This window comes from Heteronotia binoei, chromosome 9 (genome assembly GCF_032191835.1).
Source record: "Heteronotia binoei isolate CCM8104 ecotype False Entrance Well chromosome 9, APGP_CSIRO_Hbin_v1, whole genome shotgun sequence".
NCBI lineage: Eukaryota > Metazoa > Chordata > Lepidosauria > Squamata > Gekkonidae > Heteronotia > Heteronotia binoei.
The window spans coordinates 43623185-43638338 of NC_083231.1; the positions used below are offsets into that span (position 1 = coordinate 43623185).

At 52.3% G+C, this 15154-nt stretch overlaps 1 protein-coding gene across 1 annotated transcript; it reads left to right on the forward strand.

Moving 5' to 3' along the window:
- Window positions 1-8235: 8235 nt before the first annotated feature.
- Window positions 8236-12650, forward strand: HAND2 (heart and neural crest derivatives expressed 2). Its single transcript, XM_060247315.1, has 2 exons — window positions 8236-8843; window positions 12475-12650. Exons 1-2 carry the CDS (start codon window positions 8241-8243, stop codon window positions 12571-12573), a joined length of 702 nt encoding a protein of 233 aa, XP_060103298.1. The 5' UTR covers window positions 8236-8240; the 3' UTR covers window positions 12574-12650.
- The last annotated feature ends 2504 nt before the right edge of the window (window positions 12651-15154 follow it).

Consider the following 15154-nt stretch of genomic DNA (forward strand, 5'->3'; position numbering starts at 1 on the left):
GTGAGCGACTGGCATTAAAGTTGTGAGCTACTGCTTACATTTGTTTTCTCTGGGGCCATTTTTCCTGAGATAAGACACAAGTGTGTGAGCTGGAGGCTAAAAACCTGTGAGCCGGCTCACACCAGCTCAGCATAGGGGGAACTGGGCACAAACCCCCTGGCATCAATAGGATTCCCCTTCTAAAAGCATCGGTGTGGAAGCAAGGGCCTTTCCTTTAGGCTACGCTCACTGGCAGAGGAGCCATTGCAGTCCCTGCGACTTACACCTGAGTAGACTGTAGGAACGTACTGCAAGCCGTATTACTCTCAATTACTCTAAGCATGGCCAAGAGGGCTAGTTCTGTTTATTTGTTTACGGTTTGCTCTGTTGAAATGGGTTTGTCATGTACTTTGTAAGCGCTCCGGCCGGACAGGCAGCCTATAAATGTTCTAAATGAATCAATCAGCGTTGCTTTAGGAGAAATCAGGGCGACTTCGGTGTAAGTGCCTAGAGGCGGCCAGTTATTTTCCGGCAAAGTGTGTCTACAGGCTATATTCGAATAATTCATCTCCACCTGCTCATAAACTTCAAAGCCTATTTTCCCTGGTATTTTTTTTTTTTTAAGAAATGCCAGCAAATGTAATATATGAATATCAGACCTTTTTAAAAATTGTCTTAAAAAGTGAAATTGACAGAGTGGGCAGAAGAAACCAGGAGCGTGGCGACGGACTCTTGCTTAAAACAGAAGCGTACAAATGAAGCACCCAGAGCGAAGCCATGTTATAAGGGAGGGGGCTGGGGGATTCTTCAGCGTCTACAACCGGGCAGAAGGTGCTGCCGTTTAGCCCTCTCCCCGCCCAGCATTCAAAGTCTGGGACTCCAATGCCAGCTAAGCTGAATGGGAAGCAAGACGCCTGTGCCTGGCCTGCTGCAGCTGGATCCTGCTGGGTTTAGGTCTTCGGTGCCTTCGTTCAAGATGTGTCAGGGAATCTGAAAGAGGCGACATGTGCAGCAGCCGGGAGTTTCGCAGAAAGGGCTCCAGTTGTTCCGCCTGCCCGGGTCTGAAAGGCCTCGCCCTGCCCAGCCGACCCCATCAGTCACCCACCCACAAACCGCCCTTTCTGCTCCAGGAGGCCGCTGTTGGGAGGAGGAGGAGATGCAGCCCGCCCGACGTCCCCGGGTTGGACAGATTTCTGCAGCGATCCGGCTGAACCTAAAGCTGACAAAATATAACCGCAATTCCCCTGCGTTTCAGTGAAATGTCGGGAGATTAATATTTGATTTCGAATTGCCCGCTTTAAAAGAAGGACGGAAGGCTGCAAGCCACAAACCCTGCAAGATTCATGCATGTCCTTAAACCCATATTTCCCCAGGGAAGAGGCTATTAGTTTGCAATCCCCTTGTCCACCCTCCAAATAATCCAAGTAAAGATGGAGTCACGCGCATGTGATTCACTTTTGCAAACTGTTCTGGATGGAGGGGAAGCAGTCCCCCACCCCCCACCCATGCTGCAGAATCTCACAATGGCGACATGATAAGCAAACACAACGAATTGCCTGCAAATCCCGTTCAAATCTGGGAGGCGCATTTTCAGACAATGGTGCTTTGACATTAGGGGGTGGAGGACAGCCATGTTCCATTCATTGCAACGGAATAAAAGAAGAGTGGGGAAAATCAAATTATTGGGTTCCATCTTGCCATTCTTTATTCTCTTGCCATATTGGAAGCCGTCCTATGGCTGTGATTACACAGACTATATAATGTGCTTTCAATTCATTTCCAATGCATTTTTCAACTGGATTTTGCCCGTCCACACAGTAAAATCCAGTTGAAAGTGCACTGAAAGTGGATTGAAAGTGCATTATTTAGTATGTGTGATCACAGCCTATGAGAGCCTACCAGCACGATTCCCAACCCAGTTACAATGAAGACTTGTTCTCAATCCGATTATTACCAGTTAAACACCTTTCAAACAACGCAGCCGGATCCTAAAGGTGCGAGCTCACTCACACTCAAGTGTTCCACAGATTTTACAATCGGAGTTTTAGGTGGGAAAACGAATCGATCCGTTAATACAATTAGATTAATTTCTGAGCCAAGTGCAAAGAGTTTGAGAACTGTTTGGTTTCTAAATTGACTTGTGTCCCCCCCTCCTCGGGGAGAATGCTCATGCAATAAACATGCGGGACACAGAGTGATCTCATCATATCCCTCGTTCAGAAAATCCTTGGGGGGGGGGCAGTACAATCTAAATCGGAGTCTCTGTGCTTTCATTGAGGCATCAAACAACCTATTGGATGTCACGGATCCCGAAGAGCAATCCAGTGCTCTTGAAGGGGCACTTCAGAGTAAACATGCATAGGATCTCCCTGCGCGTTGTCTCTGCCCTGGTGCGTTTCCTAATCTGGACGCAAAGGGGGTTAGGAAGCCGTGGGCCCTGGAAACTCTGCTCTCTGGTCCTTCCCTTTGGACATCCTGCAGTTGCTTTGTTTGGCTTTGCGGCTTGTGGAAACTGACAATACATTGGACGGCGCCTCTCCGGTGAAATCAGCAGAAGGATCAGGACAAGAGACGGCAGGACGTTGTTTTCTGTTTCTGGGACCGCTGCCGTTCCGGTCGTCCTGAAGGGGCATTCCCTTTGAATTTTGCCAGATGCCAAACGACGCAAGTTCCCCCCTCCCCTTCCTCAAAAACACTCAGACGCGCACACACACACACACACACACACACACAAAGGCGTTTAACCAACTCCTCTCTGTTGAAGCAATATCGGTAGGTCTGAAGACCAAATGAGAATACACGATGCCCTCTTCGTCATAAACTTTTGAGGTCTTCTCCAGATTAGCAAAACCTAAACGGTCGGAGGGGAATTAAAGGGGGGGGGAGAGACGGAGAATCAGGGGTTGCGTTGGGCTCTGCGCGGGCCTAGGCACAGTTTGGCTAGGAAGATAGCACGTCTGAACACGGAGATTTGCTGCACAGAATTTAGCCCACCCATGTTCCCTCCCGCGCCTGGGAGACGCTAATTACAAGAAGGAGCTAGGGCGGATCCTAAAGATAAGGAAGGTCGTGAGGATGAGTCTGAACCGGCAGCTCAGGGACACTCTCCGAGTGACACATTTAGGGGCCCTCAGTGAAGGGGAGACCAGAGACCCCTCTGAATAGCGCCCTCTTTAGGTCTGCCTTAGAGATGCACTCCCGAAGGCTCCGGATTAGCTCGGTTTTCAGTTCAGTCAAGCCGGGCTGGGCTGGCCTCTTGAAGCTCCAGACCCTGTACGGTTGACCCCAAGGTGCTGCTGAAAGACAACAAAGCGACAAGCATCAGTATATTTGGACACAGCGTTTCTCACGGAACACCACCGTGTTCCTTTCCTCCTCTTTTTTCTTTTCTTTTCCCTTCTCTTCTCCTTCCTTAGTCGAAATCCAGATTTACCTCTTCCTCCCTCACCCTCCCTCTTCCATATAGCTTTTCTCATTAGTCGTTCCTTTCCTCTAATTCTTTTAATTCTAACTTTTGGATTCCTTCCTTCCCTTTCCTTCCTTCCCCTTCCTTCCTCTCTCCCCACCCCTCGTTCAGTTTGTAATTTCTATTGGTTTTCCTTATGGTGTATAATCTTTCTGTCTTTAGCCCAGGAAAACTGAATAAGGAGGTTTAAATGTACTGCTTGTAGCCCCCTTCCTAAAGTGGGGGTTTTGTGCCCAGGTGCTACTCGGCGAAACCCTCAGACGGAGATCCTGTTGAAATGCCACTGACTTGCGTGGAAGGCGAGGAACCTTAAGCGAATCCAGGGACCCGCCTAAATACTCTATTGAGCATCTTACATTCCCGCTCGAGCTGGCATGGTGCGGAGGCCGCCAGAGCACTTCTACCGGTCTGCTTATAAGGAGAATTGGTGTTCTGAGCCAGAAAATCCGAGAGAGGGATTCTGCAAAGCCAAAACACTGATGGTTTCAGATTTGGGAACTTTTGATGATGGTTGCTTTTGTTTTTTAAAAAAAAATCCCTTCGGCCTTATCCGTCCTGCTGCTGTTTCCCGAAAGCCTTGCTTCTGTCTTTAGGATCGGGGTGTGAAGGAAAGCGCAGATCGCAGGAAGAAAGTATTGGCAGGGCGGGTCGTTGGCGGGGCGCGCATGGATGCAGAGGGTTTCAAAGGCGAGAGTGCGGGGGAGGAGGGGGCTGATCCTTAACAGATCGAGTCCGCCAGGCGGTTTTGTGTAAATAAACCAACAACGTCCGAGAGGTTTGGCCGCACCTTCTTGGCAGGCACGCAAATAAATAAGCGCCGGAGACTGGTGTAGATGAAGAGGCCCCGGGCCTGGGAGCCGAGATAAGGGAAGGGGCTCTTTTCCCTTGAAGTTCTACCACCGACGGCTCCTGCGATCAGTATCTCTGGGAAGTCTGACCGCTTTTTTCGCTCTGCTTCTTACCCTCTGGAGAGATTAGGGAGCCACTCGCAGTGGTTCAACACAGGGCAGTAATAAATTTCTCCGGATCGAGCTTGGGAATGCCTTCAGGTTGGGCTGCAAAATGTCTCCGACTGGAAACTGCCAGTCCATCCCTATTTGTGAAGAAAATCCTGCACCCAAGTAGAAGCGGATGTTCTCTGGTCCTTTTTCTCTGCAGCAAGTAGTGCTAGATCCCTGCTAAGATTTTTGCATCCTTTGGCACAACCTGATTCTAAAATCCGGGGGTCTGCCTTGCGAAGAACCGTGTTGGAAGGGGGCACGAAGTCCAGCTAAGTGGAACATCACATCTCTCTTTGCCGGAAGTGCTGCTGGAGACAGTGTGGCTGATTTTCAAAGACCTCTACTTAGGATGGGGCCGGCCAGGTGGGGTCGGAATCAACCAGCTAAATAAAGCAACATGAGAAGAGGCCAGCCGTTCCAGTTCTGAACATGTTCCCCGGGAAGCAAGCCTCAGGGAGGTCACAAGGCAAGTGCTCATCGAAAGGCCCTTTTAAAGCCTCAACTGGTAAATCGGATTAAAGTCAAATGCGGGGATTTACCCTTGTTCCCGGTCGGGCTCGGACTTCCCAGTTCTGAGTGCTCTCCTGACAGTCATTCTTCATATTAATTGAGTGCAATCCAGCAGCCCCCACTGAAAACATGGCAAAAAAAGGCCCAGGCGCCTGTAAATAAACGGAATTGCATTCTCTGTCCTGTTCAGTGTGGTACAGAACCGCCTTAGAAGAATGATATCCAATATCATGAGTAACTTGGATTTAAATAACGTTGCGATATTAACTCGCAAGTCCCATTATTTTGCCTATATAGGTATATTATTTATAGAAATGCTTTACTTCTATTGTTTTCGCCTTAACTTTCGCTCCTCCGGGTTTGGGTTCTGCATGCATCCGCACAACCATAGGCAGCATCAGCACATGCTTATTTCCAACGCAGCTCTTCTGTCTGGCCAGCTCAGAGCAAACCAGCAAAACGGTCAAAGAAACGAGAATCTCTCTTGATCTTAGCCTCAAAATCAGGGCCTGCTATTCTGAAATACCCAGCACTTATCGGCCAATAAGTCCTCACGAGTTCCGTGGGGCTTACTCCCAAGTAAATTGATGGCTCTCCCCCCCCACCCCCACCCCAGTGGCTCTTGGTTAGAGGGCCTTCACTGCTGCAAACGGCAATCCTCTTCCACTCCACTGGCATTCTTTTAACGCTCTGGAGTAAGTGGGTTGTGGGCCTTGTCTAATCAGAAGCGAGATCCTGGGGCCAATACAGTCAGAGGAAACAGGCTTCGGCTGCGATTCTACCAGTTTTTATCGGAAGAAAACCCCATTGAAGTCAGTGGGATTTACTTCCAGTTCGAGGAAGACTGTATAGAGGTGCCCTCCTTTCTGTCCGCCTCTAACCTCCGCCGCGATTCCACCAGGATGCGGTTCCTGTATTCCCAGTGGCCCAACACACCTTCCTTCTTCCCTTGTTCTCCCAACTCCAAGAACTCCAGAAAGGGGCTTCTTCTCTCTACCCTTTGCAAACTGTTCACTCGAGCGGCCTGATCGCCAGTCGCAATAAAGTCGGGGCGCAGGGATGTGATGCCCGTTTCAACCCGGGGAAAGGCACCGTCTTCCCGTCGAGGATCCCTGCAGCGTTTGTTTGAATCGACTTGAAATGTATTGACAACGTTCTGGCGCCCTTTCTGGAACTGCAACCCAAGCCCCGCCGGCCACGCCCGCCCTCCAGCTAGCAACTGGCCTTTGAACCGTGCGGAAGGCGACAGACTTTCTTGGTGCAAACTTCCTCACCAGCTTCTCTGGGCTCCTTTTCCAGATTGCAATGTGTTCAACATGCCCCCAGCACCAAAAACACACACACCCTATCTCTATATCTCTTGGCGTTCAGCCGGGCCTGCCTATTAAACATCTCTTTAACGACTCCCTGCCCATAAGTGAAACCGTTTCCTTCAAGATCTGGGCATTTCGGTGGTGGGTTTTGGGGGTTTTTTACTATCAGTATTATGATTATTGGAGAAACAAGAGAAACGCCGACAAATCTTTATATCTTGGTTAACAGAAACGGGAATAGAAGCTCTCGACATGCTGTTAAAAAGATTCAGTTACTTACCTAACTGGGCGGGCTCAGGCAAGGAGAAACCGGTTGGATGTAGGGGAAAGTGTGAACACCAAAGGAGCTGAAAGACAACGATTTGGATTGAGATAGCTTCGTCTTAAGCAGTCATTTCCTCCTCAAAGCCCACTTTGGCGGAGGCAAATTACTCTGTCTTATAACCAATAAAGGTTTGTTTCATTTCCACCACCCCCCCCCCCCTAGGTAAGCGGAATCGAATTACCCGAAATAAATCCTATACACACAAGTATGTCTAGTTCGAAGTCAAATGGATTGCAAAAGAAAATCCATTAACAGGGCTCATTAACAATCCAGTAACTTGTGCGCCGCTGTTACATACGCACAACTGAAGACTTTTTCACCGACCTACCAATTCAGATTTACTTGCAAGTTATTGTCCTCTTTCTTCGGGGAAATGTATTTCCAAGCTCGTTGTACTGGATGGCAATCTTATCTAGGAGACTACTACTAATAAGAGTCCATTTTAACATACAATCAATGCACCCAGTTAATGTTTATGTATAAAAATTGGAAAATTCATGGGGAAAACAGCAGTTTTAAGTAGAAACATTATGCAACTATTAATGTTGTTCTGCCATACAAAAAACCCGACTGTATTATATAGTCCTGCATGCATTACCGGGCAATATATCCGCACGTATGAGAGTTTGCCTTATATTATTGATCGTATAATTACAGCTCATGAATAGCTTCGGAGTCATACACCAGCACTGAGATGAACACATATATACATATACATATTTAGAGAGAGAGACACACACATAAACATACTTACAGCAAAGCATAGTTAAATACTCGCATAAACCCCTGTCTGTGCTGGAGGGGGTGGGGGGGGGCTTTCCCTCGTTTGTTTTAATTATATTACGGATTGGAAGAGCAACCAATCGTAGAAGAGAAGCTGCACAATTAGCGGCGCGGAGATTGTTTGGGGGGAGGGAAGTTTTATGGCCCACTGCGGGAAGCCCCGCCCCTGGTGCGGCGGATTGGCCGGGAGAGCCTCTGACGACATATATTAACCCGAGCTGCCCTAAAGATGTAGCTGTACATGGAGATCAGGCTAGGAAATCCCAGCAGCGCCCTGCGCCGCGCCGAGCCCTGGAAGCGACCAGAGCCTGCCTTTCCCTCCGCCGCCTCCGGCCTCCTCCTCCTCTTCCTCGACGGTGGGGTCTCCAGCCGAGCAGGACGAGCCCCGGAGTTGGTCCAGGAGCAGCGAACTGGCTGCGTTTGGTCGCTTGCTGTTCAGGGGGAGGGAAGAACGAATGGGCGCCCTCCTGCTGTAGCCCCCAGGCTCGCCCGCCTTCCAGGGCGGAGGAGAAGCGGCTGCCCGCAGGCCTTCTTCGGCAAGGGGGGAGACGGCGCAGGTGTGAGTAAACCTCTCCCCCCCACCCCCTGAGCCTTCCACGGCAGAGGAGAAGAGCGCCCAGGAAGGCCCGCCGGCCGGCCACATCTCCCCCCCCCCCCCCGCCTCGGTGCCGCTGCCGTCTCTTGGTTTTCTTCGCCGGAGGGGGCCTCCTGCTTTGGCCGCGCCGTCGCATGGTTGCCGAGGAGGGCGGCCCTGCCGGGGGACCGTGCGGCGGGCAGCCGATGGCGGCCCCCTGGTGCTGCTAAGGCCGAGGGGGTGGAGCTGCGCGCTGGGCAGCGGAGAGCCAGCCGGCGGGGGCCCGGCGATGAGTCTGGTGGGGGGCTTCCCCCACCACCCGGTGGTGCACCATGAGGGCTACCCCTTCGCCGCCGCCGCCGCAGCAGCCGCCGCAGCCGCCGCCGCCAGCCGCTGCGGCCACGAGGAGAACCCCTACTTCCACGGCTGGCTGATCAGCAGCCACCCGGCCGAGATGTCGCCGCCCGACTACAGCATGGCGCTCTCCTACAGCCCCGAGTACGCCAACGGCGCGCCGGGGGGCCTGGAGCACCCGCACCACCACTACGCAGGCGGCGGCGGGGGAGGCGGCCTGGGGCCTCCGGGCAGTGGCGGCGGGCCGCCGGGCTTGGGGGTCGGCCCCCGGCCGGTCAAGCGGCGTGGCACGGCCAACCGCAAGGAGCGGCGCAGGACTCAGAGCATTAACAGCGCCTTCGCCGAGCTGCGCGAGTGCATCCCCAACGTGCCGGCCGACACCAAGCTCTCCAAGATCAAGACGCTGCGCCTGGCCACCAGCTACATCGCCTACCTCATGGACCTCCTGGCCAAGGACGACGCCAACGGCGAGGCCGAGGCCTTCAAGGCCGAGATCAAGAAGACCGACGTCAAGGAGGACAAGAGGAAGAAGGAACTGGTCAGTAGCGCCCGCACCGCAGGGCTGGGCAGGGAGGGCACCTTGGGCGCGACCCCCCACCTCTCTCTCTCTCTCTCTCTGCCGCACAGCGGGACAACCAGGTCTGGCTTCCCACAAGTAGCCCGAGCCATCCCGTTGCGTGCTTTCTCGGAAGGAAGCCCTCTTTCGTCCCAGGGGGTTTTCTCCCGGCTGCGGGGGTTCGGCCCACAATGCCTTCCTTTGAGCCGCACTGAACTGTCTGGGGACTTCCTTCCGAACCAAGGCTCGGGCTGCTGCGGGGAAGCCTGGCCTAGCCGCCTTCAGGGGCTCCAAACAGAACAGAGCAGAAGGCCCTTCGCAGGCGGGCGAGTGGGTCTAAAGAAGGCAAACGCAACAGCCCGAGCTGCGGCGCCTTTCCATTGAAATACTTCCCTGTGAACCTCTTTAGGGCAGAGGAGCGTTTCCGTAGCGGGAGAAATCCCCTTGGTTCCCATAAGAGCTGGCGAGTTTAGTGTGAGAGGGAGCGCTGAGTCACTAAACTCCATAGGATTTATTTTCCCAGAAAGTTTTCCGGAGGCAGCGAGTTAGCACCAGCGTGCTAAACTCATTTCCTTGGACGCAAACGCTATTATTTCTACCGGGCAGAGAGCGCACAAGGATCTCTGCGCCTTCGGAAATGTCCCGGGGAACTCGCAGTTTGCTCCGTGGAAACGACTGTGTTGAGCACATGAATTGCTTCCCTGTCTCTTGGACTGCAGTTTTCCAGTCGAGAAAGTGAGGAAGTGGTTCTCTTGGAGACACGCGCGCCTTTTGCGTGCAAGGTATCCCTCAGGAGTGCTTCTTTTGAAAAGAAGGCTCTCTCTTTAACACACACGTCATGTATGGAGAGGGTCCTCGGGAGAGGAGTCGCCAGCAAGAGTAGCCCCACTCCCCGTAAACCGAGAGGCCAGGCATCCATGAAATTTTCTTCCAGCTTGCCCGCAAAATGCCTCATCCGTTCAGGGCATTAAAAAAAATGGCTTGGGAATGAAGTCCTGTTGAGGCGTGCCTTGGCTTGCCCTTAATGTCCATGGAAGTGACCTCCAGTGCTTCCAAGGCCGGGCAGGGCGCAGGATGAGGGGCGCAGAAGCCGATTCCGGACGCGGCTCTATAACTCGGCTCCCAACTGCAATGGCGGGGGAGGGAAGTCCGCTGCCCAGCATGCCTTAAGGGCAGCCCCTGGCGAAGTCAAGGCGCGGTGCAAGGGAAACCGGTCGCCCTGCAGGATGGAGGGGTTTGTGTTTAGCGGAGTCCCAAGGTTTAAGTTAAATTTAAACTTTTAAAACCCACCTCAGCTCTTCTGTCCCTAATTTTGTGGGCTGGACGATATCAATCAGATTGGTCGAGGACTGGCCCAAATGTAAATTGTGGAAATGCAGGCCACCTTCTCCGGCAAAAAGCTTACTGTTCTTCCTATAAATTTCAAAGGAAAATAGGCAAAAATGTAATCTGAAAAATTCATCACGAACACAAAGCCCCCGCAGGTCGTGGGGAGAGCCCAGGGCAAGGATTTCGGATCGCCTTTCGAGTTGCCGAGTTCAGATTTAAGGCAGAGGGCCTTTGTTTGTGTTGTTTTATTTCGACCACGGCAACGCTGCAGTGCGATCCGCGAAGCCCGCCTCTGGGAACCCGGGCCGAACATTCACCCTCAGTAAAGTCCCGTTGGTTTCACTGCGGTTTCCTTACAGTGATCTCCCCGCTTTCAGGCTTGCATTTATACCTCTTTCGAGCTTTCACCTCTTTCGAGCTAAGGTGTCGGACGGAAGCGGTGCATGTTCCGATGCAACCATCTTACAAATGTCCTCTGCGGATCGTTCAATATCAATAATTCACACGATCGTTCCCTGTTGATTTTATTCACGCCAAAGATTCGTGTATAGAATAAAGCATTGAGCGCCTGGAGGAAACGGTGTGCTTGGAAAGGATGGCGGAGAAAGGAAAATTAGCAGCGGCTGAAGGTTGAAGCTTTAATCTCAGCCCGGTTGAGAAGGGTTAAATCCTGCGGTGCGGGCTCACAAACGCACCCATCCAAATACAGTTCTATCCCAAGTTAGATTCCATTTTCAAGGGTTCGCTTTTAGACTTGGAATCAGCTTAGACTGAATCAGCAGAGCACCAATAACGGCGTTTTGAATGGGCTAGGGAAACAATGGGGTTGCGCATACAAAATAAATAGTTTCAGGCGGGCAGCCAGGTTGGCCGGCGGTAGGAAGAACAAGATCCCAGTCCAGAGGAGCATTGGAGAGCAACAAAATTTCCCCAGTATAAGCTTTGGAGAGTCAAAGCTTCCTTCTCCGGATACAAAATAAAAATCTTAGGGGAACATACAGTGGAGGTTGAAATACAGGCCCTGCGTTCTGTTCCTAAACAGGTTAATTTGGAATTTACTCCTTTGAGGGCCTGTTTTCAAATCAAAGTGTTTAGGATCGGAGCCCATGAAAATTCCTAAAGATTGTCTTGCACCAGTTGTTTCTTTTTTTGCAGGGGGAGGGGGTTTACCTCACGCTTAAATTATCCCACCTTTGGGAGTGGAGAGTACTTTTTTCCGAGAAGGGGTTGTTTTGGAAAGGTAGGAAGACCCCCTTCCGAATAACCAAAAGGAAGATCCCCTTCCGAATAACTCAAAGCCTCGTTGTGTCGGCAAAGAAGTGGCGAATGTAGCCGCTTCCCACTCCTGCAGCCCAATCTGCGTTGCAGGCATGGATTAGATCAATGAAGGAGTTTTCCACCCCATGAGGGACAGTTACAGTGTGCTGCACAGATGTGCGGGGAATGATGGGTGTATTTAGGCACCGGATTGTAGAGGCTGCTTTATTGTGTAGACTTAGAATCATCTCCCACTGCAGCCGGTGTAGTGAATATAGGTGTCCTGCGCCCCTGATTCGGCAAGATAATGGGCATTTCGCATCCCCTCTGGCAGGAGGGCCCTTGTCCTGAGCATGCTAAAAGGTCATCAAGCGGGTGCGCTTTTAAATCTCGCCCTGTTACCCTAAACAGCTCCCCAACAGGTTCGATCCCAGCGGCATCACCCTAAAAACCAAGGCCCATCGAACAGACCTGAGTAGGACCGCGTGTAGACTTGCTAAGGGTCGGTCTCTTGGAGTGAATTGTTTTAGAAAGGGACTCCTGTTCGTGAGTCAGGCCGATTCCGAAAGCCGTTAAACCGGAGCTGTGTCTATGTCATAATAAAGGATAGGCCGCTTTTGTTTCATTCAAGCTTTGATTCCCCTCCGGCTTAACGGCTTCGGTTTCTCTCTCCTGTCTCTGCAAAGGAGCCGGTTCTACAAACTGTAGCGTGGCCCTCCGCCCTGTCTGAAGGCTGTCGGTTAGTTAGAGCGCAATCCTAACAGAGTCCCACCCTTCGAAACCCACAGACTCCAGATGGGGTTAGGTTAGAAGCAGTTCTCTGTGCTCCGGGTTGGCACTTTGGGAAAGAAGCGCTGGGCAAAAAGACCTGCCCGGGTCTCTCCCCAAGATTCCTGCGGTTGTTTCTCTGCCTCTGGGGCGAAAGGTGCGCGGCGCGGGTGGGGCCTTTCAGACACACCCCCAGACCCCTCCCCGTCCAGGAGATGATAATCCCTCGGTGTCTCCTCTTCGCCTCCTCTCCCAACAGAACGAGATCTTGAAAAGCACCGTGAGCGGCAACGACAAGAAAACCAAAGGACGGACTGGCTGGCCGCAGCACGTGTGGGCCCTGGAGCTCAAGCAGTGAGAGCCGCCAGGCCAGGCGGAGAGAAGCCCGCGGAGGACTCAGAGCCCGCCGAGCCAAGGACGCCGTGAAGGTGGTAGTGGTGGCGGCGGCGGCGGCGGCGGCATGGGAAGCGTCTGGTTTATTTATGTGCAATTTCCCTCCCCCTAATCTCCCCCTTTAAAATGTGGATCTTGGAAGGAAAGCATTCCATTATTGAATCTATGAAGAGGAACACTCCGGCGTGGTAAGGGGTCATGTGGTCGCCATCGTTTTATATTATATTATATATATATATATTTCCGTGAATGTTATTTTGCTTTGTTTGTATAGAACACACGGGATAAGGAGAGGGGTAAAAATCTGGCAGTGTGGGTGTGTGTTTGTGAAGTGTATCTCTCTTTGTTCCCTGCCCTCTTCGTGAAACATGTGGGAAGGAAGTCCAGGACTAAGCAGTCTCCCCGCCTTCATTCCCTGGGTGGGGTCGGGAAGTCTCTGTCGTTGTTTCCCTCGTGGTCCCCCCCCCCCCGCAAAAGTTGGAAGGTTTCCCACAGTTCCTTCGGAATGTGCACTTCGGTCCTTGAGGAAGCAAAAAAACAATTAAAATTAGAAAAGTACCGTGGAGTGGAATTGGTATTTTGAAAGGTGTAAACGCTGTAACTATTCAAATAAACCACTGTGTGTGTTTTTTTACTAAAAGCAAATGGTACCTCGTATGCCTCCCTAGATTGCCTTGTTATGGCGCAGGCGCCAGCTAGAAGGAGGTTCAAGGTATTATCTTAGCCACGCTTAGGTTAAGACGTGGGTAGGATCAGAGGAGACCTGCTTAGGAGGGCGCTCTTCCTAGCCCAAGTGCCCTCTAAGGGCGCCATCTTACGCTATCCTGAACTTGCTCACTGGGATTTACTTTTGAGATACTACATGCATGGGAGGGAGATAAAAGCTTCTTCTTTTCTTGGAGAAGGAAGACGTGACCAAGTGTAGGGAGGAAAAACGAGGGCAAGAAATTTTCTTTTTGGGTGGATTGCAACTCCGATCCTAAGCACGTTGATTCAGAAGTAGCTGACCCCAAGATGAAGAGAAAAGGCTGCATTGTGCTAACGTCAGGTTTATTGGTTTCTTTCTAATATATAGTTATTTACATAGACAAAAGTACAGCCTTGGGTCAAGTCAGAAGCAAGGCTTGCTTTGATGGGTATGTGTTTTCCCGGCGAGAATATATGTTTGTTGTTGACTGAAACTGGGACAATAGACCAGGCTTTTCAAAAGTGTTTGGAAGTTCGGTGGAAAGAGGCAGATGCTACCAATGAGAGCTCATTCTCTTCCGGTTTTTGCTCCTTCCCAGAGCTAGCCGTTTCCCCCCCTAAAACTTTTCTCCTCACAAAGGGCGAGCGCTCCGGCAGGGCCTTGCGACGACGTGGCCTCGCCCCTGCTGCCCGGCAGTTTGGCCAAGGAAGCTTTAGAGCCCTGGGAGGAGCTGTTTTGTAACTAGTGCTTGTACATCCAGAATGAAAATGAGAGGGATTGTGCGTGAAGGTTTACTATTAGAAACAGTGGCCTCAAGATTAACGTTGCGGTTCCCAGAAAAACTCTCCTGGGCCGCGCTTCCTTCCCCATTCACAGCGACCAGCCCCTTTCTAATCCCGTCCTGGCAAGAGCCGGAGAACCGGACCCGATAATGGTTCAAATGGGAGAGAAGAGCTTGGCTTCGGCCCCGGAACCGCAGAGCGGCCAAACAGCCGCAGATCTCCTGTTCGGCACCCGCCTCCCACGCCTCAAAGCCCCGCGGCCCGCCTAAACCCGGCCAGGTCCTTCGGAAGCGGAGAACCTCCGAGTCTCTCTGCCTCGCCGAGATCGGAGCCTCCTGGTGGGCTCTTCGCCGCCTGGAATTGGGCCTTTTAAAGGGGGGGGGGGGGAAGCCTGAAAGGGGCTCTTTGGATTCGGTTGCAAACCTAAGGATGTCGTACATTGAGCTGAACAGGAATTAAGCTCCCTTTCCCCACCCCACTGCGCCCCCAGGAAGTTTTGCGTGTGCCTCGATCCCGGCCTTCAGAGTTTAAAAGAAAAAGGTTTCCCTCCAGCTCACGTGTTTATTCCTTCAGCGCCTCCCCGCCCCCCTCCAGCTTTGTAACTGGGAATCCACCTCGACTGTCCCCCAGATGTTTCGATATGCTGCTCTCCTCTTAAGTGGCTCGCTCCGGAGGGGCTCTGACAACGAGAGAGGGTCGGTTGCCGAATGCCCATCAAAAGATAAGCCGAGGGCCTTGGACGCACAATAGGAAGGTTGCGGGGTTAGCACAACTGGGCCAGCAGGACCCGCCCTCTCCTTGCCTCGGGCTCAGGCGGCTTGGGGGAGCCCGGCCTCGGCAAGAAACAGCGCCTCAGTCCTGAGACCGAACGCCCTGGGCGGTTCAGACCCAGACCCAGCAGGGGTTCTGACCGAGGTTGCGCCCAGCAAAGGTCGGCGGCTCTGGGCTCCTGCTAGGCAAAGCGGCCGGCAAAGGCCCACGGCTGCCTTGCTGCTCTGGGCTTGATGTAGAGCGGCAGAATCTCGCGAAGGACCTCCCTGTCCCCCGTAGATCCAGGACTGGGGCCCTGTGGGTCT

Bases quoted from the DNA above. Each gene is read 5' to 3' on its own strand.
- HAND2 (XM_060247315.1), top strand. From the start codon at position 8,241: ATGAGTCTGGTGGGGGGCTTCCCCCACCACCCGGTGGTGCACCATGAG. The intron at 8,844-12,474 runs GTCAGTAGCGCC...CTCTCCCAACAG, and splicing joins ACAAGAGGAAGAAGGAACTG to AACGAGATCTTGAAAAGCAC.